The 25,782-nt window shown below is 46.7% G+C and overlaps 1 protein-coding gene across 3 annotated transcripts; it reads left to right on the forward strand.

Annotated features, from left to right (window-relative positions):
- Positions 1-217: 217 nt before the first annotated feature.
- On the forward strand, positions 218-25,491 carry PURG (purine-rich element binding protein G). 3 transcript variants are annotated; one of them, XM_010575527.1, is made up of 2 exons: positions 220-1,119; positions 23,183-25,491. In XM_010575527.1, exons 1-2 carry the CDS (start codon positions 289-291, stop codon positions 23,186-23,188), a joined length of 837 nt encoding a protein of 278 aa, XP_010573829.1. In that variant the 5' UTR covers positions 220-288; the 3' UTR covers positions 23,189-25,491. The 3 variants fall into 3 exon arrangements, with proteins under 3 accessions (XP_010573827.1, XP_010573829.1, XP_010573828.1); XM_010575526.1 differs by lacking the exon at positions 23,183-25,491 and adding an exon at positions 15,545-16,916 and having other exon boundaries at positions 221-1,100; XM_010575525.1 differs by lacking the exon at positions 23,183-25,491 and having other exon boundaries at positions 218-2,873.
- The last annotated feature ends 291 nt before the right edge of the window (positions 25,492-25,782 follow it).

The following is a 25,782-nucleotide window of genomic DNA, read 5'->3' on the forward strand; positions in this document are numbered from 1 at the left end:
CAGGGAGAACAGACGGCGAGGGCGCTGGGGCCGGCGTGCCGCTGGAAGGAGGGCTCCCTTGTCTGGGAGGCTGTCGGCCGGCCGGCGGGAGCCGAAACAAGGGAGGGGAAAAGCACCCGGGATCCTTTTGCTGCGATGCTGCGTGCCGTGGCAGCGGAGAGGGATGCAGGCGTCTTTGTAGGGAGAGCAGCGCCGAACAGAGACGCCGCCGAGCAGGCGAGCAGGCCCCTGATGCTGATGTTGTCATCTGTGTCTCTGTTATGTATTATTTCCAGCTGATTGGTAAAGATGGAAAGAGGGAGAGGAGGAGGAGGAGGAAGGAACCTGGGAGGCTCTGGCCTGCACAGGAGCATTTATTCCCAGTCCCAGCAGCAGTACCATTACCCAGCCTCCTCCCAGGGGGGCTGCATGGAGATCCAGGAGCTGGCCTCCAAGAGGGTGGACATCCAGAAAAAGCGATTTTATCTGGATGTGAAACAGAGCTCCCGAGGCCGCTTCCTGAAGATCGCCGAGGTCTGGATAGGAAGAGGCAGGCAGGACAATATTAGGAAAAGCAAGCTGACCCTCTCCTTGTCCGTGGCCGCCGAGCTGAAGGACTGCTTGGGGGACTTCATCGAGCACTATGCCCACCTGGGCCTGAAAGGCGGCCACGGTCACCGGCACGAGCACAGCAATGGCAAAGAGCAGCATCCCCGGAGGCGACAGCAGCACCCGCCGCCTTCGCCTCCGGTGTCCGTCGGCTCCGAAGAGCACCCTCACAGCGTCCTCAAAACGGAGTACATCGAGAGGGACAACAGAAAGTACTACCTGGACCTGAAGGAGAATCAGCGAGGGCGCTTCTTGCGGATTAGACAAACCATGAGTAGGGGACCTGGCATGATGGGTTATTTTGGCCACAGCTTGGGACAGGAGCAGACAATCGTCCTTCCGGCGCAAGGGATGATTGAGTTCAGGGATGCTTTGGTCCAGCTGATCGAAGAATACGGCGAGGGGGACATAGAGGATCGCCGGGGGGGAGGCGATGAGCCCCCGGAGCTCCCCGAGGGCACCTCCTTCCGAGTGGACAACAAGCGCTTCTACTTCGACGTGGGATCCAACAGGTACGGCATTTTCCTGAAGGTAAGTGAGGTGAGGCCGCCCTACCGTAACACCATCACGGTTCCATACAAAGCATGGACACGGTTTGGGGAAAATTTTATCAAGTACGAAGAAGAGATGAGGAGAATTTACAACAGCCATAAAGAAAAAAGAATGGATGCCAGAGGGGACAGTGGTGAAGAGCAAGAGGGTCTCGAATAGAGTGCATTGGACTGGCCATCTGGCAAAATAAAACAAAACAAAACAAGCAGAAATTGGTGAGAGGGACTGACCTATAGTAATTTCAAGTTGCCCCATTTTTTTGTAAAGTCCTTTTCCGGTAGTTCTTGCTAACTCCGGTCCGTAATGTTATAGGAGTCTGGTTATCATGTTAAATTATGCCCAAAACATCTCCATATGTCTCATGAAAGTACCAACCTCCTGAGTCCGTATGAGTCAGCTGCTTCGAGTGTTGAAGACTATGGAAGTACGCATATCAGCACAAAAAAAATCCGGCACTCTGACCTTTAAATAGTCTAGATAAGGCTTGTGTTGCACTTCAACGTGATACAAAAAAAAAACAAACCCCTAACCAAACCTTATGCTGAAATGTATCGGTTTCTGCTTATGATGGGTTTTCTGGGACTGAATTCTGCCCGTACTCGGTCAAAAGGCTGAGCAGCATAGCCGTAGGGCATTTATGGCAAAAATCAACTTCACATGAATTGCTGGTATGTGTATGAGGAGAGGTAGAGGTTTTAAAATTGGCATCTGCTGGTTATTGAGTTTGAAATGATATTCCGTGTGAGTAAAACCTCGATAACTGGTCAGACCTTTATAACATGCTGGTGAAAAGCAGATTTGTTATTCATTTTCTAGTTTTGTGCTGACCGAATAACCCAATTATCCCAGGATAGCGAAGCTCTACTCGAGTGCTAAGCCTTCTGAATTAATGGCAATGAATAATAACCCACTCCTCATCTACGTGTTCTCCCCGTGCGGGGCTGGTGATTTTTTTTATTTTTAATGCATTTGTCCAAAATTTCAAAAGGTATTTTTGTATTAGGGTGTTATGGGTTCCAGCAGGCAGCTGCAGAGCGGGTATTCGGAGGTGGAGGGACCGCCGCGACCAAGGCTCCCAGCTTCTCTCCCAAACGTGAGATAAATGCGGTCGTGACGTTACCCATGCGAGGAAAACACCCGGGCGTTTTCTCCTCCCGCTGCAAGAAAGACCTTTGGGGGGTTTGGTGCACCATTAGATTCGTATAAAAAGGCATCTCTCTCTCTCATACCTACCCGTAGCGTGTTTCGGAAGCTGTGGTTAACGCTGCGTCAGGTTTTCTGTCGTGTTGATTTTACAGGTGTTGTTGTTAGGAGATAATATCTCTGCAGTGCCATCACCCCCTTCCCACCCGCTCAGAGCTGGGACTGTCATCAAGCAGTTCGATTCCTGATCGCCCACCACCAGGTTTCAGCGTCGTCCCGCTGAAGTCTCTGTAACGTAAATTTTACATCTTACGATATAAACTCTGCCTGGACGGAAAATGTGTACGATTACCTGTTTAGGAGGTTGAAGAAAGATTTTTGAAAATTCTTTGCTGTTTCCTAAAACATGAATAATTATAATGTAAGGGGGTTTTCCAGCCCTCGGGTGACCAGCTCCTTCCCCTCTGAAATCAGCGGGAGTTTGATTGAGCTCCAGGTACTTCCAATTATGTGTTGCCCACCTTTAAGATTTTTTTTTTAAGTAGGCATTACTATGTCTAATCAGATATTTGTAATCATTTCAATCAGCTATTTTTCCATGCAACCATTACATGTGGGGTTTTTTTAATCTGTTGAGAAATGTATTTATCTCCAACCAGACCATTCATCGCTCTTAGTCTGGACCCACCTGCACGCTGCATGGCCACGCTCAATCCGAATGCTATTACCTGTTAATGTCATTAACCATAAAGAAAAGTTGGGGAGGCAGGGGTGGGAACCAAGAGGATAATCTGGACTTTAGTTTGGGTACTAAAACTACTTGATCTGTTTTAACTTTAAAAAAAAAAAAGGAAAAAAGAAAAAAAAAAAAAAAAGCTTGCACCAAAGTCACCAAAGAACCTTTAGGAAAATGTTACGGTTGTGACAAGAAGTAAGGAAGTTAATTTCACTGTTTTAGGTGATTCCCCCTTTAGATAAAACCACACATAGCAGTTACAGCAACCAAGCCTTTGGCTTAGTAGTGTCAAAAACTCCCATCCGTTTCTGTGTAGATCACTCTTTCAGGTACTTTTTCAACTCTCGGAGAGATGTTCTCGCTCCACCACTCAAACAGCTAGCGGACCGTGATGAATCAGCTGGAGGTTAAATGGGGTACTGGTTCATCATCGCTCTTAGGGCTTTGGTCCCAATGGTTTTAACAGGTCAATTAAAAAGAAACAAAACCAACATTAAAATAACTCTATGTCCTATTATTGGTGTGAAACCAGAATTTAGTGAATGAGTACTTGATGCGTACGTTAGCGTATCGCTGACTGCTGCTGCCCATCACAGTGCCTGGAGTAAAAAATTAACTTATATTCCAACAAACTGGAGCTATGAATGTACAAACTTTTTACGCTCTCCTTCCTGTTTCTACGTGGCATTCCTCCCCTACGAGCTTGACATCTCCCCATCCCAGCCTACTTTTGACTCAAGGGATCATAAAAGCTCCTACGTTGGAATTAGCCTGAGTGACCGCGTGTGTTGTAAGTGATCATGCCTTCCCTGTGTTCCTGTAGTGTTGGTGAGGAAAATACTTGCGACGGGCAAAGAGACTGGAAGGGGATATTTTCTTCACTGTTTTAAAAGAAAAAAGATGAGAAATGGCTTTCCTTATTGCTGCCCATTTTTTTAAAAAACCCTTGGTCTTTTGTTAATGAATTGGCCTTCTGATGGCATTAGTTTATTGTAAATATCACCCAGGAATTCAGCGTCTGCTGGCTACTGGGTCAGGCTCGGTTCTGGCACGCAGGTATCCTGTAGGATCCACTAATGCATTTATTTACTCCCCTGGCGCAGGATGCACCTTAGTATCCAAAACTGGATCGGTATCTTCACGTTCATAGCCGATCACCCATGGGTAGACTACTAGCCACAGGTTTCCACTGCAATGGAAAGCACCGATGTTTGCAGATGTTGTCGTTGGAGGGTAATGCAGACTCACTCGAAATGTAGCAATGCAAGACTTTTAACGGTGAGATTTGGAAACGGGTTCCTTGTTATTTTTGGCAACGCGTCTTCAGCTTCCGAGAGTGGCGATAACGTGGGCTGCTCGCATGCAGAAGGGCCCATCGAGATGCTCGGGAACGCTGAATCCCTAATGCGTTTTAAATGTTTGTTCCTGATGCCCTGAAACTGCCATGTCCCTTAAACTTGAGAAAACACAAGCTTATTTGCACTAGAAAGAACGGCCAAAAACAATCCTTAGGAGGACAGGGTGAAGAGCACCAGTCTGAACCTCTTTTTCTCATGAGAGAATTTCCTATTCAAGCCCTCACCTCTGTTTCAAAATTGTATGGTCCCGGCAGAAAGTCTGTCAGTTCAATAATTAAATCGTAATGCACTTTATATTGTGTAAATAATACTAGGAGCACATTTCTGCTCCCGCTCTGGTAAGGGGATGCTTCAGTAACGTAGTCTAATGCTCCAAGAAGCCGTCTCGTGCATGCACATGTCTGTTAGAGACCTATCGTACTCGCTTGGTCCAGCTCCGCTCGTATGTTAGAGGAGGACAGGCGCTATATTGAGGATCCTCTCAAACCACCAAGAGTGGGACGGTTTTTGGTTTTTTTTTCAGTTGCGATTTGCAGAGCTGCTGAGCGTCCGCAGCCCCGCCGTCGCTGCAGCTCCTCGCCCCTTCTGCAAATCAGGCCCCCGATGTTGCCGCCGAGGCTTAAACCCAAGCTTTTCACCTATAGTCTCGACAAAGCCAAGTCCAGCAGCTCCCTCGTACTTGGCTTTCCCCGCTGCTGGCACAGAAGCTGGGGCGATCCCTAAAAAGCTTACCCGGGGTGGAAGGGGCTGCAGAGGCTTCCCCTGCCTTGTAGCCCCAGGGGGATTTGTGTTGAGTCCAGCCCATCGAGCCGGCTTTCTTGGTAAAGTACAGAGGCAGGGGAACGCTAACGAAGGGTCGGGAAGTGTTTTGCACTGGTGCAGCGAGGGTGACCCACCGGACGCTCCGGAGGGGATGGCAAAACCCGCCAGCGCGGGTTCGTCACGTCAAGTCTGGATGACAGACTTTACCCAGCAAGAAGCTGCAGCGGTTATTGGTAATCTACTCGTCGTCTTAAGTGTTTCTTATCTGTATCCGATATATACAAATTCATATTCGCATATAGGCATTAATATATTTATGTGAGTATATTGTAGCCTGTAGTAGCTCGTAGCGAAATAATCTTATTTATCTGAAGTATGCAGTCTAAAGAGGGGACGGTTTTCTCCTACTACCGGTCTGGATAAACGCGTTATTTCACCGAGAGCTGGTTGCGTGCTGTTTGTCGTGGCCCTTGTAAGATTTCTGCTTTTAAGCGCTCTCATCCCTTAGGTTTTCAGCAAGGCTGCAAGGGAAAATATAGTCAAAAGAAGGCAAAAATCTTCCTTGGAGGCGTCGTTGAGGTGAGGTGAGAGCTGTAAGGAAGAGGCAGCTGCAGGTACTGCTGGCCACATCGTGTTTCGGTGTCATTTTACAACCCTTGGGTCTGCAAACTTGTACTACCGTGTTCATAAAATCCCAGGTAGAAGTATTAAAAACCCATTCTTCATACAAAAAAACCCCCAAGCAATTACCAAAATCAATGTCAGCACACTTTTTTTCTGCTAAAGATGTTGTAGTCTAATGATTGCATGTTTTTTTTTTCCCCTGTGGCCTATTGAAGTGGCCTAAACTCACAGGGAAGGGAGTTAGTATTGGTTAGGAAGCCTACTGCTGGCTTGACTTGCAGCCCTTTTATCCAAGTGTAGTAATTTTTATAGCAGAAAAAGGTTTATTCTTGTGTATTTTAATTGGGCAGATTTTGCACCAGGTCAAAAATTAATTAATAAGCGGTTTTAGTTCCATGGCATTCCTACTTTTGCTGTACGTACAGTATATATATACAATTTATAAAGTAATTCTTTAAGAAAAGTATACCTTCTGTTTAATTTTCTATGCTGCTTCCTCCAAAATTAAAATGCCCTTTATTTTTAATTACTTCATGTGTTGTGATGTCTAAAATTCACCTTTCCCCTCCTACCCCTCCATTCCTTTCAAGTAAAGGTTGTATTTGAAATAAAGAGTTTATCCAAGTAAGAGTGGAAATAAAGGCTACGCTTGACGTATCACTTGCATAAACCCGAGCGAAGCTGTCGCCCCACAGCCTCTGCCAAAACAAATCGTCCCTCTGGCGTTGATCCCGGCAGCGTGAATGCTGGCATTGGGGAGCAAAGCTTGTCCAACATATCCAAGATTTCCTGGGAGAGCGTGCTACGTCCCCATAGACACCCAGCAGGCTGGGACCGCGGACCTTGTCCCCTCGGATGGGCGTGTTGGTGGTGGCTTGAGGTGGCAGCAGGTTTCGGCCATCCTCCTCATACCTGCGGATGATGCCATATACACAAGTTGTTTCCCAGCCATAGGACAAACTGCCCGTTGGGCAGCGGGTATATCATCTTTACATTATTAATGCTAGCATGGTGATGTCTTCTGTTGACCCATCTGTCCTTTCACTTTTATCTGGAGTCATTAAAATTTCTTTCCATAGATACAAAACCAAGCAAATTTGAGCATCTGGAGAAACAAGATTCACCCGTTGGGCTTTTTTCTTCTCTGTAGAAGTGAAACCTGTGGTTCATGTGAAGGGTCTTGGTTGCCCTCTGCGTCCTACATGCTTGCAGTTCGTTGTCACTTAGCCCATCAGTGCTGCGAAATCGTGGCTGCGGACATTTTGGGGTGAGCCCGTCTTGCCTAAAAATGGCTGAATTCTGTCATGACCGCAGGAAAAAAGCCCCGGCCAGGGGACAAGGTGCTTCTGGACTCGGGTGTTTTGGAAAAAGCTAAAGCCAGATCTTCCGCTGCTCTGTTTCTCCAAAATCTGCAGAAGCTTTCATGCGCTGACACTGATTTTTCTTCCTAATATTTTGTCATGCCCATGTTCAGTTCCCCACTTGTACCTCCATAAAGGCAACGGTATTTTAAAGCATTGAGGTAAAATAAAATATCAGGAACTCCTGATAGATGACATGGATTAAAAATTGGTTTACCAGAAAGGTCAAAGCATAAATTGAGGTTTTAGAAGGCTGACGTTGTTTTGGCGTTTCTGTGATGGATGTAATTAGATTGTTCCTTCCGCATGCCGAGGCATCATGCGAAACGTGAACCTGCAGCCTCGGGGCTCTCTTACGTACATTAACTTCTAGAAATGTGTACGCTGGATGTACCTTCTGTCCCTTTCATTCTTGTTGGACGTATTTTGTGTTTGTACTGTGTCCAGAGTTACTGGCCTAGCCTCGAGGTGCCTGGCTGCCACCCCAATAAAACCGTCATTAACGACTTGCTCATTCACCTTCCTAATTGATAGGCTACCTCGAAACGCTTGGAGTGGCACACGGAAGTTGCTAGCTCTGTAGAGAGTAGCCACCATCAAGAAAAAAAGACATATTCTGTCTGTTAGGTGTTGCAGACCCATCCTATGTACTAGTATTCCACAGGGCAGGATAACAGCTCCTGCCTTGGAGCTGTTGATCGGAGATGCAGCCGGTCAGATGGGTTTCTTAACCGCGGTGGGGGAAATCCATCCTGCAGGCAGAAGAAGTTTGCGTCCAGCTGTTTCTTCATCTTCATCATTTGCCACGCAGAGATTAATTGGAGGAAAAGATCGCCCTTCGCGTCGTTTGCTGGAAGACAGCTAAAGCTAAGGCGCTCTGCCCAGCCCCACTAAGCACAGTGCTGACAGAACGTCTGTGAATTTATATGTGACACACAGATTAACAGAGAGAGAAGGGAGAGAGGAATATTAAATACATATATATGCATATACATACTAAAAATAGTGATTTGTTTCATGTTTCCAATAGGTCCTTCCCTTCTGAGATGTTAAAATGTTAGCTGTCGTCTTTTCTGTTTTCCGTATCAGAGATGTTCAACATGCAATACGAGCAAGGAGATAGATTTCACAAGCAATATCAACGTACTATACTATTAACGTTAAATCTTTACACTACAAATCGCATGCAATAGAATCTGCATTTCAAAACAGCAGAGAGTATGTGGGATAAAAGACACGGGTTAACCTCAGGCTCTTACAAGTATTCCCATCTGGTCGTTGTTCTGAGCGCATGTTGTTGGCACGATGCGGAGGGAGAGGGGGAGTAAGAGCAGAGATAAGCGCTTCCCACCGAGGCAGAGGAACGAAAAGGCAGGAGGGGGCGGAGGGAAGCGAGGACAAGATTCGTGCTCCAGGGAATTGCAGAGCATGACGACCGGTTTTATCTGCGGTAGGAGGAATAGGTGGCACCGTCAGCGCTGGAGTCCCGCAGAGCCGGGGAAGGAGCGAGAGCCTGGATCCTAACGCTCCTCCCGGGGACCAGAGTGGGTCTCTGGCTGGGTCTCCTTACTCTTTGGGGCACATCTGGCCGGCAGCAACACGCTCTGCAAGCGTCGAGTCTTGCCGACAAACCCGTCAGAGCCAAGCAGGTCCAACGGATGGGCTTACTGCTTTTGCAGCTTGCTTTTTAAGACTCGAGTGGCTTGGCTCTTACTGCGCTGGGAGGCTTGCCCAGGAATACCTGCAGAAGCTTAGGGGAGCGTACAAGCGTTGCTGGCCCGTCAGGTTTGCTCGTGCCATCCTGATTTATGGATGCTCGCGCGTCGTTTTCACCGGAGCCTTGCTCCGCACGCTGCGGTGATTGCCTCCTGCTCCGGGAACTAGCCGGGGCTGCGTGACGGAGGGTTATGTTATCGATGGGGCAGCTGCTCTTTTCCATTGCACAAGAAGGGTGTTGGTGAAGGCTGGAAGGGTTCAGAGGGAGAGAAAGCGGCTTTCGAGACGCAAACTCCGTGCCTGTCTTTGCAATGGGGTTTGTGTCCTTTTTAACAAGACTCCTTGCAGAGGATCACTACACGTATCGCCTTTGTTTTCCTGGGCACCGGCGTTGGTGCTCTGAGGTCTGATGTACAGAAGCGGTCGGTGTTAACAGCTGTTGAACACTGTGCTTTGAACGAGTGAAGTGCTGTAATACTTGCGAGGACTCTGGAAAAGCTGTCAGTATCTCAAGCTGGGCCTCCTGATAATGGAGACTGGATCACTTTGGCTTTATTCTGCCTGTGCCTATGTTCCCCACCGATGAAACGGGGTGAATGATACTTCCCTACCTCAAAGGGTATGCGGTAAAGACGAGTTCCTTTGGCGTTAGAGTTTTTGTGATGATCTGATACTGATCAATACTGATGGTCTTCAAAAGCAAAATAAGCAGAAATGCGGTGTGAAACGTACTGATTAGATACATATGCAGTGTGTGGAAGGTATGCGTAGGTAAGGCTTGGATTGCATACAGAATGATGAATGAAGAAGAAACCTATATGCTAGAGGAGGAGGGAAGGTTGTAAGAGATTGCGTAATTAAGCTCTCTATGCATATGTCCAAAGCAGTCAGAAGTAAGGTTACTCAGAAAATCCTTAGTTCTGGCACTTCCTGACCTTCGATTTCTCAGTTTTCCAACTTTTTTTTTCTCCGCTGTTTCATATGAAGCTATATCAGCATACTGTTCAGTAACACCGGGTTGTTCAATAGATTTTGGTTTTCAACCCTGAATGGAGTCTGACAAGCCTTGCAAGAGCTCCTCCACCTCCAACTTCCCTTCCAAGAAGGAGGAAAGACCAAAGCAGTTTAAGTGTGAGGACCACGAGAGGACGTTGTATAAGATGTACTACAGTGGGGCTGGCAGGGACCTCTGGAGAACAGCAGATGTGGTCCCCCGTTCAGAGGTGGCACTAGCTAAACCCGACCCGTTCCTCACACTGGTTTTTAGCCGGACTGGTGCTCAGTGGTCTGCAGAAAGTTACGAAGGAGTAGCCTACGTGACTCTGAACTTAAATCTGCAAGTACAAGGGTGCCTCTAATGGTACGTTTCAGGGTCCACATGGCAAAAAAGCACCTATATTTTTCCCAAATTGAACAACCTGGAAAAAATCTGCTCTTTTAAATCTCCAGTGATAGACATTCCCAGCCTCCCTCCCCAAGCTGTTTCAGTGGTTCACCCTGCTTACTCTCACATACTTTTCCTGCTGTCCAGCCCGTCTGACCCTTGCTTCCATCTAATTCTATCACTTTTTGCCTTCCAGGCCATTCTTTCGAGAGGAGTTATGGAAACAGTTTGTTCCCTTCCTTGCTGCAGCTCTTTTACATAATTAACGACTGTTGTCAGGTCTCTTCTGCATCCTTTTCTAGGCAAATACAAAGCCTTCCACCAAGGGTAATTTTTAGCCCTCGTCACGTTCTTGTTGCTTTCTGATGAGTCCGTCTTTTTCCTGAATGCAGAATTACAGAATCCAAAATTGGGAGAGGTATTTTCGCTGCAATCTTAGCAACTTCAAGTGGAAGGATTGCAAACGATACAAGGTTTTGTACACCCAGTACACTGTTTTTTTGCAACAGCGTACTTGCTGCCTCTGGACCAGTTTATAACTCTGCATCCTCCCAGGTCCTCTTTGGTAGAGCCGCTACCAAGGCAGTCAGTTCTCACTCTCTGTCTGTACAGTAGTTCGTGCCCTTCTTTAATAGTTTTAGAAAATCCGGGCCGTTAAAATACTGGAGCACACGTCTTCCACAAGGCTTTGCAATAGAAATCTTTTCTGTACATGATGGGGCGGCAGAACACCGTCTATCATTCATGCCCTTGCTTATTTCTGAATTGGACATAGAAAAAATAGCCCTTCAACAGGCATTCTCCTAAATTCTAAATATCCTCTGAAAAACTAAATATTATGATGTTCTCCCCATCTTCATGATAGAAGCAGTAACTCTAGCACTAACAAGATACCTGTTTAATCACAAATGTAAAGAATGCATCTAGTGACAATATAAGCTCCTTGTGCCAATTTGTTTGGAAATAAACGCTTTCCCTTGTGTTCCCAAATCTCCAAGGAATGTTACACAAAAGTTTATTTTCATCATGCAATAATGTGAATAGTCACCAAAATATTTACATGAACTTTGCTACGTTTAACCTACGTTTTTTTGTCTGAATTGGCCCTCCTCTCTGCTTGTTCTGCTTCTCCCGTTTCCTCTCCTACCATTGTCATTTGTGCTCGTGCTCCGTCTTTCCCTCCTCTAACATCTGTGGGCTTTCAGATTTTCTGCAGCATTAGTTTGGCATTGCTGTTACTTGTCTCTTACAAATTGGGATCTCAAAGCAAAACTGGCCAGCACTTGAATTTCAGATTTTCGTGATCTGTCTAGCAGTAAAACACTCCATAGAGGAAGAACGCATTCTGCTTTGGACAGAGTCAGAGCATCCAGTCATTATTGGGACCTGGCCCCAAGTGAGCAAGACGCTCAGCGTTGGCATTCAGTCAATGTGGCTCTGTCTTCCACGGGGATGTCCCTCCTTCCACCAGAGAAGTTTTAAGTCCCGCTATTGATTTCCTTGGTGGGCAGCTACACATTCTGTGGCTCGGAAAGCCTTTCGGCTACCTTGTCTTAACGTGGTTGTGTTGCCATCTCCTTCCCGGCTGCGGTGCGAGCAGTGCCCACCCAGCCATGCCAGATAACTGCCTGAAGAACCCAGGGGTTTTGGGTTTTTTCCAACTCCCAGAAGCTTCAGCCGCGCTGAAAGCTAATTGGATTTTCCTTAGTAACATTTTTATTGTGAGGAGATCTGAGAGCTTTGTGTAGGTATAACTGTAGAGAAGTTCATCCTGTTCCATGCAGGTTCTCACCCTGCTCTATAATCACTCGACACGTATATCCGAGCGCCTTCCAGAAGTGCATTTAAGCATATGACTAACATCTGTCGAGCCGCAGTTGCTCTTTCTTCTCTCCTCTTCCTAGGGGAACGGCTGAATGTGCCAATCCAGTCCTGGTGTTTTGAACATAAATTAATTATCCCTGCTGTTCTGCCTTAACGCTGTAAAGGGTGAGCTGAAGCACGTCGTGTGCTGGCAGCAGCAGACCCCGACGGCTTCGCAGCACGGGAGCAAACCAGAGGGCTCGAGGGGGGGCAAAGTCCGGCGTTCGCATCGCTCCCACTGCTTCCCTTGGGAACTGGTGTTGAACTGGTTTGTCTCTGGAAGTTCCCCTTTAACGGTTGCTGCTTTGCAAATTGTCGGTTTTGCTCTGAGCGTAGCATGGAGGATTTTGCCGTGCTGCTGTGTGTTTGGGAATTACCTGATGTAAAAAGACCTCTCCTCCGGGAAGCTCGCAGGGGGAACCTAAGGCCAGAGACAGCACGTAGGTTCAGGCAGAGGAGAGGTGACGGAGCACTACTCTGAATTAAATGAAACTCGGCGAGCAGTCAACAGACATATTTCTTTTTGGGATGCATTCATGATAACTGCTTTCTCTTTTCTTCCCGGTTTTTGAACGCTCCTGAGATCTCTGTAGCGCCGGTCAGAACAGATAGTTGTAAGGGAACTGAGCTGCCTCCGAGGGCAGTCTCTTTGCCGAGACGCTGATGAACTGTGAAAAGAGTTTGAAAACTGTAGCATTGTGCTGGTGCCACTTGTAATAGAGTTCTTCCCAGCGAGGCATCGCAGCAGGGATGAGCAGAGGCCGCTGACAGCCAAGAACAGAGGGCAAGGCTTTGATTCAGTTCTTTGCGGTAGTATTTATCCTAGATCCTATCACTCGGTTAACGCATGCCGAACGCTTTGCCTGTCGTGGCAGGTGCAGGATTATACTAGCGTGCCTGTGTCTAGTAGTTAGTCCTCCAATCTGGGAGGGATTTTGGGGCAGAGTGCTGTGTTTCTCTGAGCTCCGATGCTTTTGCAAATTCACGACGGTAAATACCAGGGGAAGAACTAAACACAAGGGCCAGCACTAAAACTTTGTTTGACTAAACCATTTATGTGTTTTTAGCTTCTAAAAGCTCTCTGGCAAGGGGGTTTTGTCAGCTGGTGTCAATTTAACATGTCCGTCTCCCGTTCCACCCCTAATCATCAAAAATTATTTTGCTTTCAAGTCCTCTAAAGCTGTAGCGTGTCTCCTGTTGATGTGATCACTTTCCTTTCTCTCTGAGATGTAAAAGGTTTTGTTGGACCCTTCCCGAAGGTTGTGTGCACATCACTGTAGTTAGTGGAGAAGGTTTTTAATTTAAGCATTTTTAATAATCCCCCCATCCTGGTAAAATTAGGGAAAGAGTTTTTTGGCTCAAATGCTTACTTATAAAGCTGAGAATAGGTGCCGTGTTTCACAAGGTGAACCAAACCTTGTGCCTCTTATCTCAGAGCATATCCTTTAAACTGGCATTTTGTTTCTTGCTCCATCTGGTTGCAAAATGTCAAGGTTGCTAAAGCAGCATGGGTAGCAACCCCTGTAGGTGTTTATATGGCTCAATGTGTAGGGACATTTTCCTCTCGCTTTGCTCACAGGGGCCAGTCCTGGTTGTGCTGTTCCTTTTCCCAGTTTGACCACTAAGACTTTTTATCAGTCTGGTTCACGTCTCGTGGGCAAACTGGCTCGAGAGCCCTAAATCAGTTTTTTTCTCAGAAGTTCACCACCTTTTTTTAAGCCCTTGCTTATGAACCTCTCTGGAAATGTTGTGCAAAGCCCAAATGTGCTTCGGTTCCCTCCATCCCTGTGCGTTCGCTAACTGCTGCAGCCGATGTCGGACAAAAAAGACGTGTAGCTGGTTATAATTTTCTCAGGCAGTCGTTTTCCTCTGCATCTATTTCGGTATGCTTTGGCCTTAACCATTCCGGGGACCAAAGGAATCCTGTTCTGCAGCTCTCATCTGCTTCTGCAGCCGTTGCATGAACAGTGGGGCTTTGGGAGCTGTTAACTCTAGGTTGAGGCAGGTTCTTGTGGGGCTTGGGGTGATGCTGCAGCAAAGTAGTAGTTATTTAACCATACAAGCATTCATTCCCTCTGTGATCGTTCTCATGTTGAGTAGGGTTGCATGAACCGGTTACCTGGGGCAGATTTGATCATGCGCTTACCATAGGCTAGCTGCTTCCTCCGAACAGCTAGCGTGCAACATCTCGCTTGTAGACAATGTATGACAGCCTCCCCAGGGATGAGTTTTATTGCGTCTTCTACGAGTATCGCTCTGAGCTTAGACTCTTGCTTCTCACCACATCTCGATGCTGTGCCTGGATCCTTTGTTATGTGCAACCTTAATTTTATTTCTCTGAACGCAGAAGTAGGCTGCAGTCTGGAATTATGCGTCTTGAGCTAAACGTTGCCAGGATTTCATCCTCCCCGGTACATTTAAATTGGTTGCAGAATAATTGGAGTCGCTTTTTTTCTGTGTGCGTAACAGCAGGGCGCTTCCACATCAGTTTGGGAATCGACCCAAGGGTTTGATGTGGGTTAGTAAATTCAGGTACGCGAGATGAGCATAGCCGCAGCAAAGTAGGTGCGAAGATGTTGAGATAAGAGCTGTGCCTCTGCCAAGTCTCCCGTCTACTCTCTTACAGTCCTGCACTGGCTCCGGTTGCTGCAGTGGGTGATGATGCAGGGAGCCACCAGGACCAGGGACCATCAGAGCGTGCATGTAGGACCTGGCTCAAAGTGGCAACAGAGACCTGAGCTAGGCAAGGGACCACCGCCCGCATGTATTCTATATCACAGTATAACTACAAAAGGAAGGCGTCAGCAGCTTTATCCTGGATACCCCAGGAGCCCAACTCTTTTAGTCTTCCTTTTCTGCCTCATGGGACTTTTAACTCTTGCCTGGTGCTCAAGTGAGGCAGCCGCTCTGGAGAGCGTACGGACATTTCTGTCCCGGGATCGGCGTGTGCCAGCATGCAGTCTGCACGTAAGCCTGCTGCATCCCAGCCCCTGCACTCGCTAACAGCATTTTCTGCTTACGCCAGCACAGTCATCCCTCAGCGCTGTCGGGGGTGACCCTTGGAGTTAACAAGTGATAAGTTCCTTCTAGCTATCTTATTAAAAAAAAGGAAGAAAAAAAAGAAGAGGGAGGCGCTGGAGTCACCCGATGAACATTTTCATGGATGCTGCCAGCTTTTAACTGTGGGTTACCTTGGTGAAAGCATATTACAGAGACTTTTCTTTTAAAAACAGCTTAAAACTGCCAGTTTATTTGGCAGTGCATGTTTTGTGCTGATATGCGTGCATCCCCAAGAAAACCCACAATCCAGAGCGTAAGGCAGAGGTGGTACCCACTTACTCCTCCCTGCAGCAGCACACTGCAGCTTAACCTATTGCTTTTCTCACCTCTTTTCTGCTTTTAGGAGACACCCTCTAAAGTAGGGATAACCTCCCTAAACATCCTTATCCCTTTTTAGACAACCCACAGCCTCACAAGGTTTCAACAGCAGCCCACGGTTTCTGAAAGCTTCTCGCCATTTCCAAGATGATCCGAGAACGGGAAGGGACTGCAACTCCAAACCTGGCAAAGATGCAGTCGCTTTTGCTGGCTAATAGAGGAGAAGATGTCACCCCCAAAGTATTTCTGCAAGCCCCCCGAAAGGGGAACAGAAAGTTAGAGGAGCATGCTCTTGCGACATGAGCCGAGAGGTAAGAGTGAGGACCGAGCCACGGCTTGGACTTTGCAGGCTGTTTTGGAGAGCACGGCGGCTCTCTGGGGTGGACTGGTCTATCACCTCCGTTGTTTGTCTCTGAAGCTCCTCCTGAGATGGGCTTTGAAGTGCCCTCCTGCAGAGAGATGCAGCCTTCTCAGCCCCTCTGTGCCACAGGAGGAGAAAGAGAAAGCACCAACTGGAGGATCCTCTTTACTTCCTCACCTTCTCAGGCTCTCCATGTAATGGAGTTCCTCCTCCTCCTCCATGCTGCAGCCCTTGAGCTGTTGCAATAAGCCCTAGAGCTGCTCTCTCTGGTTGTGCAAAACCTATGCTGACCTCTTCCTCTCGGCGAGGCTGAAGATGCTGAGCAAAAGAGAACAAGCAAGAGGCTAAGACATGGGTGTTTTTCACTTGCCTCAGCCTAAACACCAGCCTCCTCCAGACCTTCAAGCCTTCCAAGAACTTCCCACCTTTCTAGCCAAGCATTTTGTTTCCTAGAAGAAGAAAAATTGGTAGTTTTGTGCTAGCAATAGCTGGAGTCCTCTTTTAGTAGTGAAGGCATTTTCTCCCTCTCCTTTGAATTTTGTATGAATGCAGAAACTAATGTGAAATAAGAGTTGTAATATCAGGAAGGGGGAGATCAGAACAGAGCGTTCCTCTGGATAGGGTTTGATGCAATTTGAAGCTGCTTGTAGAAGAGTGGCTGGAAGGTAAAATGATTTGAGCTAAAAAACCTGATTCTGTTAAACTGTGTTAGTGATTCTTTAGTATATGGTCCAAAATAGCTTTGTCATGACCTCTGACCTCTAGGAAAGATAACCGTATTTTTGATCTTAGATTGAAGGTGCAATTCATACTGGAAGAAACTTATGTTCTTTAGAAACCATCTCAGGATGGCATTTACTGTCAAAAACATTGCATGGAAACTTAAAGAAAACAAACCAAAAATCACACATCTGAATCAACACCAGTTGAGCGTTTACAGAGCGTTGTTGCTGAGCTAACCAACCACACTGAATTCAGGTTATGTACGAGTTGTAATCCACCTTTCTGCTTTCATGGCGACGCAACATTTCCGATAAACACCTGTGTACCGCGACAAGAGGCTGCAATTAGATGAGCAAGGAGCTCCTGCTTTGCACCTAGGCTCGATCCATTGACTGTAGAGGTGTCATCCCCCCCCAGTGAAAGCGGTCCCCTCCGATCTTCCCATGTTGCCTCAGTGCTGCGGCGCCCGTGCAAGGTGGTAGAAGCTGAGGTGGGTGTTGAGTTGGAGGGGTGTATTTCAAGGGCAGCACTTGGTCACCAGCTCTTGTCTAGGATGCTGTGGCTTTTTGTACAGCAGAAAAAAAAAATTTCTGGTTGAATTTCAAGTTTGGGGACTGTTTTCTGCCAAGCAGCCCCCCCCCCGTTTCAACTGTATGTTATTCTCTTTTTCTTTCCACTGGTCCTGTTACGCACCACTCAACAGCTGCTGCATTTAATCCCAGAAGCTGTAGTTGGTAGCGAGCAAAGTGATCTCCATATAACCTCTATCTTACTCATAAGTGTGCATTATGAAGCTTAACTGATGGTAATAAAATGTTTTGCTTTCAACATGCGGTCCCTGTAGTCCAATGTTCCCGTCTTCAGGCACCGTCATTACAGCAAGGCGATGTATTGGAGTTATTCTGCTGCCCCCCAAGAACGTGTCTCGTACTGCTGGATGCAGGCATCATCGACGTCTAGCAACGTGTGTGGATATGTAGCGAGGAGAGATGGAGAACACCGAGCAGAGCCCTTTCTGCAGTAGCGAGTTGGTGGTACTGGTGGTGGCATCCCCAGGTAGACACAGCAGCTGCGGTCGTGAGGTCCCTGTGAATAAATTTGTCACGTACACGTTGGTCCCCTTGACGTGTTTGCTCTTTGATGAAGACCGTTTCTTGATGGTGGAGGAAAAACTGCTGCAACGGGAGGACTTGCCGAGGCGCTTGGTGTCTTGCTTGGCTGTGACCCAAAGGTGTAGGTTCTCGTCTCCATGACATCATCGCGCAGTGCAATCTTGTGTTAGAGCCTCTTCGGGCACTACGGTGGTATGTGGGGGGAGAGAAACAGGTTGCATGCCTCCTACTTGGGGTCCTTTTCATCCCTTTCACAACTGCTCTGCAGGTTCATGGTTCTATACATTGTTTTTTTCTTTCCTGCATACAAAAAAGGGCATTTTTATGTCATCCTGCATGATGGATATTTTTGTGCGAGGGGGGAAAAGGTGCTTCTTGTCCACGTTGAAGTAATTATACAAAATGCAGAAAGTCTGCATTTGGAATTTCATTTTGGTTTACACATTATTGATGCTTTTATTGAAAGCATCTTTTCACATATAAGTCATGTAAAGGTCATATGATTTTCCTTCTCTAAACTGAAAGCATGAATTTCAAAGCAGGGATCTCCAAGCATCATTTATGTGGTACGGTGGGTTGCATTAGCCCTACAGCTGGTATTTGTTGAACAGGATGCCGTTTCCCATACTTGAAGTTTATAGCGTTTAGTTTCAAAGCGGAATTTCCCAGGCAGAGCACCCCCAGAATGGTAGCAGTACATACCTAAATATATAGCTTTTTCAGGCAACGATAGCACAGCCTTTTCCTGGAGATTGCCATTTTGTAAATAAGCTTCTTCTTGAGCAGCGTGGCTAGGACTACAAAAGATGGATGATTATTTCTTCCCGGAATCGGCCTTCCGCTGCAGGATCTGTTTTTTGTTGCGATAATTAGCATAGAATTAAAAATGGCCCCACATCTTCAGTTCGCATTATGCCTCTGATACTGAGCGATCTGGGATCGCATTTTACTTGGCAATAGGCTTTGTCTGGGAATCGCTTTATTCACCACTGAAAATCAGCATTTAATTGTGGTGCACAGATATCTATCTGTAGGCTTCGACGCAGCAAAAGCCTCCGCCTCCAAAAATAAAACATTGCTTCTAATAAACTTTCAAATGAGGTGTTTTTTGGAGACTGGAAAAGTTGCCAAGAATATTTAGATGAAAAACTAGCATGCTGGCTGAAGCAGGATTTTACAAATGCCTTTAAAATCCACAGCTCAGGCTGAAGGTAAGGTCACGGGCTAGCACACAGCCTGTTCTCCCAGAAAACCTGTAATAGCTTTTCTTTTTAAAAAATTAACAGGGTTGCCAGTCCAGGTGGAGGCAAAATTGCAAGGAGTCTCAGACGTGGCCAATGGTGTGTCCTTAGGACAAACTAAGGCAGCACAAATACAACATGATGTGAAAACTTCCTGGTGAGAACAGTGCAGAAAATTACTGAGCAATTTGACGCAGTGTCCTAGCATTAGATTTATTATCCACTTCCAAATCATCTGCCAAAAATCCTTACAGTCGGAAGACAGGAAAGAACATGTTATAAAAAGACGTGGAAAACGAGCAGTTTTGGTACGGGAGTTTTCGCACTATATGTAAGTTTTCAATACATACAATGTTTGGGTTTGGTCTCAATGTTGAGGTCAATGGTACTTAAACCAAACGTTATCCCAGCACCTACGTGTAGGAAATGATGATATATGCCAGTGTCGCAAGATCAGGCTTGAATACGGTCCTGCAAGATGCTCCTTTGCCCAGCATAATGCTCAACGATGGCTTTTAATCCTGCAAGACTCCACCATCATTTAAGATAAAGCCGTGGTGTGCCAGCGGGCACACTTCTTCCCCGTAGGGCTTGCTCTCCTTCGCTGATGGACTTGTTCCTCGCCTGGGTGGCAGGGTCGTAGCCACGTACACGCGCTTGCGTGCTTTCCCCAGACCTTGCTGGCTTTGGCAACCGGACTGGATATGTATCATTTCAGCAGTTTTCTTATTATCTGGATTGTGGACTGAGATGGTTATGTTTCCCCACCGTACACCTGCAGAAATCGCAAGCCCTCCTCGCTGCGGGGCACCACCAGTCTCGCCCTGCCCTTCCCCAGCTCCCACATCTTTTCCAGGCTCCATTCTTTCCAGTTGTATGTCTGCAAAGGGGGATCTACATCTATAGCCCCTGGATGCGCAACCTTGCTTTTTGCTTGTTTAAATACAGGTCTTTGCGGCAGCAGTGGAAATAAGCGACCTGGGTTTGTAAACTCTGTTTTTTTTCCCCTGGGGTATCAGTGTTATCTGCTTCTGAAAAACCGTCTCCCTAGTGCTTGCTCTCTGATTACAAAAATGTCTGCAGCTGTACCTGAAGCATACCCAACATACCCTGCCAACTCCAGCAAGTCAATACTTTTGTTTTAAAAAGAGCTTTCTCCACGTAAAAGATTCGTACCCATCTCAGACGGACCAGATGCTGGACAGCCAGATGTTGCCTTGTACAACACTTGGGAGAGTTGATGGCAATGCCTGCGGGGCCGGGGGAGCCGCTTAGGCTATTCAGTGACCTTTTTTTTGGAGTGCCTACTGAAACATAGTGAGAATTGAAGGTCTGGTTTCCCCTTTGTCATTTGCCACTTCTGTTTTGGGAGGAAACACCCTGTTTTTGCAAGCGCTGAGCTGCTGAGATAAGGGGACAAAGGGCACTGCTGGAGCATGTCCCAGCTTGCAAGGAGCCGCTTCCAGCCCAGGGTGAGGACTGGGACCAACACAGACCTTAGCGGGGAGATTTTCTGCACCCTGTTTCCAGTGAGCGGGGTCGTTGCTTTTCCAGCACAAGTATAAAGGCAGGGTTGGGCTTGCAGCTCGACGCAAGGGAACAAAAAAGCAGATGTCAGCAGCTGGAAGAGGTGATGGGGCAGTCGGTGGGAAGCGCATGTTCAAAGAGAGAAAGGGGAAGTGCCTGACGTCCATCGGGATGAATCCTCCTTTTCCAGTCTCTTTCCAGGAGCGTGCTGATCCAAAGTCCTTCTCCGGAGCATTTTGCTTCATGAAAATGAAGACGGGACGTTAGGAACGTCAGTGTTTACTAGACCACCTTCATTGTCTTGTTCTTGCATTAATTGTCCTTTGACTGGTAGGGTGGTTAAGAGAAAAAAAAACAGCTTAATGCGTAGTCAGAAAGCTAAAAAAAAAAAAAAAGCAAACCACAAATAAATAGGTAAATAGGCTAACTGTATGATAGCGTGTAAAAGGAGGCAGTCTGCGGTGCGACTCCTCTGTAAAGTGCATGATAAGCATTGGCGAAGCTTGTTGCAGACACTGGGCAGGCTTTCCAGGGTTGCTTTTGCTAGACTTTGAGTATCATAGTTGCAAAGACTCGTAAATGTTCCGAGAGACTCTTGGTTTTGGGGTGGTTTTTTTTTCGTAAGCTGTGACCACTTGCTTTCTGAATGGGTTTGTAGTGATGGAGTTAATGGAGCTGTTCTTTATCGTAACCTAAAAGGTGTCAGTCGTTTGCTCGTATGTGTCCACAAGCTGAGCCGTAGCATTATGCATCTCTCCGCAATGGTGTAATTTGAAGCACTTTTGGTGTGGCATGTGCAGTTGCAGTGCTGTCTGTTTTTACTTTCACCCCTAGCTATCCCCCGCATTCTAGCTGTGTTTTGGACTCTGAACCAAACCGACTGAAACTAGCACTTTAAGTACTAGTAGTCACTTTGCTTCTGACTATATTGAGCACTGCACTTTTGTAAGTACTATTAGCACTAAGTTTTGAACTGTTTATTTTCCCCAGTCTGTTTAGCCTCTTAGGCGCGGTGTTAATTACTTAGGGGCCATCAGAAGATAATTTTGAGGTGTACGTGACCACTGTCTGGTGCCTGACTTCCATTACATATGCATTAGCGATTTTATAAATTAGGGAACTAAACCCATCCAAGCTTATTTGACACAACAGGATGAACATCTAAATCCCTGACGTCCAGGCAGACGTGGTTGTTGTAAACTTTGAGGTCGTCCGGAGACCCAAGCGCATGGCTTTTAAAAACACCAAAGATACAGGAGAAGTCTCAAAAGGGATCGGGATGGTGCAAGAACGTCTAATTTACACTTGGAATTGAGCGGACCGCAGGACGCAAAGCAGACCCAGAGTGAGAAGCGTAGGGCAAGACGCTTTTGGTTTTGGTACGAGACCCCGGTCTGCGTTAGTAGGGTCAGTCCATGGAACAGCGAAGTTAAAACCAGTCTAAGATGCTGGTATCAATAAAGACTGCGCTCAAGCCATTGCAATAAAAGCCATCATTGTGCCTGTACTGAAAGTGCTGTTGAGATTGATTGTGGGCTTAAACTACAGAAGGTATTTTTAAGTCAAAAAACTTACAGATAATTTAGAAGATGGAGCATAATAACCATGGGGTTTGCAGTTGAATTTGAAAAGCGGTGTTAGGAGTTGATCACATCTCGTGTTAGGAGGCAGCTCAAATGTGCACCGCTATTCTTGTTAAATTCCTGTGGTATTTCAGTATGGATGGTCAGGGACCAGAACTCCCTTCCAGCAAGAAATCAGTAGGGTAGAGTTTGTAGTAAACATAGTCATAAATCTCTTGGATATGAAATGGGATGATGATCCCTGGGATGCAGAATAATCCGGATTTTGATGTCCCAAACCATCCACTCTCAACCAGCTGATGGTGTTTTCCTTCTTTAAAAGCCCTTGTGGGTTTTCCGTAGCAGCAAATAAATCACGGTGGTCGCGAGAGTGCTGCGTTTCCTTCACGCTGGGGTACCCGCACTTGGGACGCCTGCTTATCCTTGTTGATGAGCCAATAGTTGATCCAAGTCCTTCTCTGGCGATACTCCTTGATGGGAGTTTCTCCCCGGTGATACTTGATGGATAAACCCCGCCGTTACAGCATGATCAGTTTGAATGGAGAGAAGCAAATTAGGTCTTCTCCTTCACTGCTAGCAAGCGGACATGATGAAAATAACCTTCAGCAACAAAAAAAATAGGTGTATTGGGTTTGCTTGTTGCAGCAGATGGAAGTATTTTTCTTGACCAGCTCCAGTTTTGGTGGCTGTTTTTGCTTGGGTTCAATTCAAGCTTCCTTCTTTGATAGACCTTCATGGGTTTGGGTATTCAGTGGGAGTTGAAGGTCGTTAAAAAACACAAACCTCCAGCAGCCCAAAGTATTATGCTCTTATGTCCTCTATAGTTGGATTTAAAAATGGAAATGTAAATAGAATCCAGATTTTTCTTTTTTTTTTTTCTTCTTTCCCCCCCCAGCCAAATTAACCCTGCAAACCTAGCTTTAAAGAAATAGCGCCTGGTGATGTTGCTGCTGTATCTGATCCCCTCAAAATGATAGCAGCAGAGGGGATGGTCTCTTCAGAAAGTACCTCGGTGACTCAGAGTTTACATCCCGCTCACCATCACGAGGACATAGGCGAGCCCTTTGGAAAATTCAACCCCCCAGTGAGCTCACTTGAGTTCTTGGAAATTAAGCTTGCAAGAAAGGGGGACGTGGAGCAGGTCTTTTGTTTGTTTGTTTTCCCCCGCAGGTGTAGTTTTTTGCCCCTTGGAGTTGGCATCTTGTCCTTCGGGAAGGTAAAAGTAAGCGTTTTCTCCTGCGTGGCACACGTGAGGCCCGAATGCAAAGCCTAGTACAGCACCTCTCGCTTTGGAAGGACCTTTTAGGCGGAAAAAAGCTCTTGTAGGGATTTTTTAGTTCTTTGGGCTTTAAGATGGCTCATGGGAAGCGCATTGTAACGACACACAGGCAATGTTTTACCGACCTTTTCTTTTTCTCCAAGAGAGACTTTTTAATTTGCTTCAACAGTTTAGAGTTTGTTTCCTTCAAAGGCTTTTTGGACCCATGCAAATGCCCTTGAAATGAGTCAAGTTTATCAAAACAAATTGTGCATTGCAGGAAGCAGTCTCAAAACGCACACACACCCATGCACCTATCCACGTGTACGTGCATGTGTGTATGTGTGTGTTTACATAGAGATAGATATATTATTTCCCCAACCATTCCTTTTTTTGGGGGGTTGGTTTGTTTTTTGGTTTTGTTTTCCCCCGCCCCCCAAGATATTAACCAAAAGGTGTTTTAAAGTCATGGCATGAAAACTCCTAAATGTAAATCTGAGTACCTTGTGATGCTAATTAACAGGTTTTTCTGAAACTTTATGTGATGCTTACTATTTTTCTTAGGAAGTTTTGTTTAATGTTAGATCATTGTTCTGGAGGATGTTGGTCCTACTGGCATTAAACTAATGGAAATAAAATGCATGTGTTACAAGTGTAGAAACGGTGAAGAATTAAGTGTGAACTTACTGTACGATACCGATTCTGTTTTCAAACAATCTGTTTTGCTGTTCAATAGTTGACATATGGAAATGCCAATGTACTGTAATTTAGCACTTTTCTAATGGACCCTGTTCTCACTACGCCTGAGGGAAGAAGTGGGTTTGGCGTGGGGCCGTCTGAACTCAACCTCTGAACCTTTTCTGCATGTTTCGGCACCAGAATTGGCCAGGGGGAAACTCCAATTTGAGGTTTTCTCGTCGGTTCGGTGGCCGGCATGGGGCGGAGGGGCGGTGGCTCTCCATTTCCCTGGCCAAATCAGGACAATTTGGGTGAAGACCTCGCTGCGAGTGGATGGACTGGCAGCATCCCGGTCCACCAGCACATCCCTGCAGGAGCCAGGCTGGGGACGGGCTGTCTGAGCTGGGGTGGGACAGACATGCATCTGAAAAGCAGCTGAAGCAATCCGCAGACCCTGAAATGAAAAGGCAGAAGGGTTAAACTACCAGCCACCTCCCTCCAGCCCAAAGCCTCCTTTCCTAGTGTTAACAGGGTGCAAAGTGTTACTTGTCATGTACTGTACTGAAAGGGTTAATTGATCAGTGACTGTATTGTACTGTATGAAAACTCATGAATTGCCTTGTATTGTTTCTAATGGACTGTACCATGTCCCCCCACCGCCCACTCCCAACCTGTCCCCAGGTTTTCCAAATGACGCATGTTATCAGTTAGGTCCTCCAAACTCTCTGGTGCTAACTCTTCTGTATCCGATGGTGCTTCTGCGGATGCTAACTGACGACATGCCGATCCAGAGCTTGAAGTTCACAACGTCTTTATTGTCTGTTTGTATGAAGTCGACACACACACGCACGCTCATGAAAGAAAAAACAAAAGATAAACTTGAATTTGTTTCAAAGCATCATTGACAATCTAATGTTTTCTATGTCTGCTTTTATTTGGGATGGCTTTTCTAGAAAGCAGCGCGCCAGCACCTTCACACCAGGGGGGGATTTCGTCCCGTTCACGCCGCGGCAGCTCCTCCGGCATCCGAGGTGAGCTGCTCCCTTGCTGGCTTTTCAGGCTCGGTCGCGGGAAGTCGATCCATCAGGAGCCAGCGAGGAAGAGGAGGTGCAGGTGCCTTCAAAGATGCCTGACCCTAAAAAGCAGCCAGCATCCCCGTGACCGCCCCATCTGTACGTAGGTGGTAGGTGGGCACCGAGGGTCTCGAAGGGGAGGAACCCACCCCTTGCTTTGTGGCAAGAATTGGCTTTTTATGAGAATGGAGGCAGAAAATTGAGTCAGGGGAAGCCGGAGCTCCCAAAGGCACCTTCATCTCTTTCTGGCATCACTCATCTCCGCTGGCAGAGGAACTGCCTTCCGAGCCTGGGGTTTTGCAGGTGACACACACCTCGGATGGCGTGAACTGACCCATCCCCTCCCAAACCTCCCCGTCCCCGACGCGAGCTGCTTTTTGGACAAAATAAAATCTGACTATATTTTATATCGATTTGAAAACAAAGTCTGATATTTACCCCTGTTCTCAACTGAATTTGCATATTGTTGTTTGCCACGATACTTGTTCTGTCTTAAAATAAATTTGCTTACTTGTGTAGTCTTAACTGTCTGCTCTGATTCTTATAATCGGATTTATTGCCACTCCCAGGTGCCTGCATGGCGGCTCTCCTTTGGGTGCTTCCCATGAAGGCGAGAAGGAAATCTGCCTGCCCGGGAGGGGAAATCATTTCAGCCGAGACTCAGACTATAAATGTTTCTCTCTCGGTTGTCTTGCATTCATCTCCCCAGGGCTTTTCAATTTGACGCCCTTTATTTTTTTCCAGTCTTTCATCATCAGACC

Source organism: Haliaeetus leucocephalus, unplaced genomic scaffold (assembly GCF_000737465.1).
Source record: "Haliaeetus leucocephalus isolate CR32 unplaced genomic scaffold, Haliaeetus_leucocephalus-4.0 Scaffold484, whole genome shotgun sequence".
Lineage (NCBI taxonomy): Eukaryota > Metazoa > Chordata > Aves > Accipitriformes > Accipitridae > Haliaeetus > Haliaeetus leucocephalus.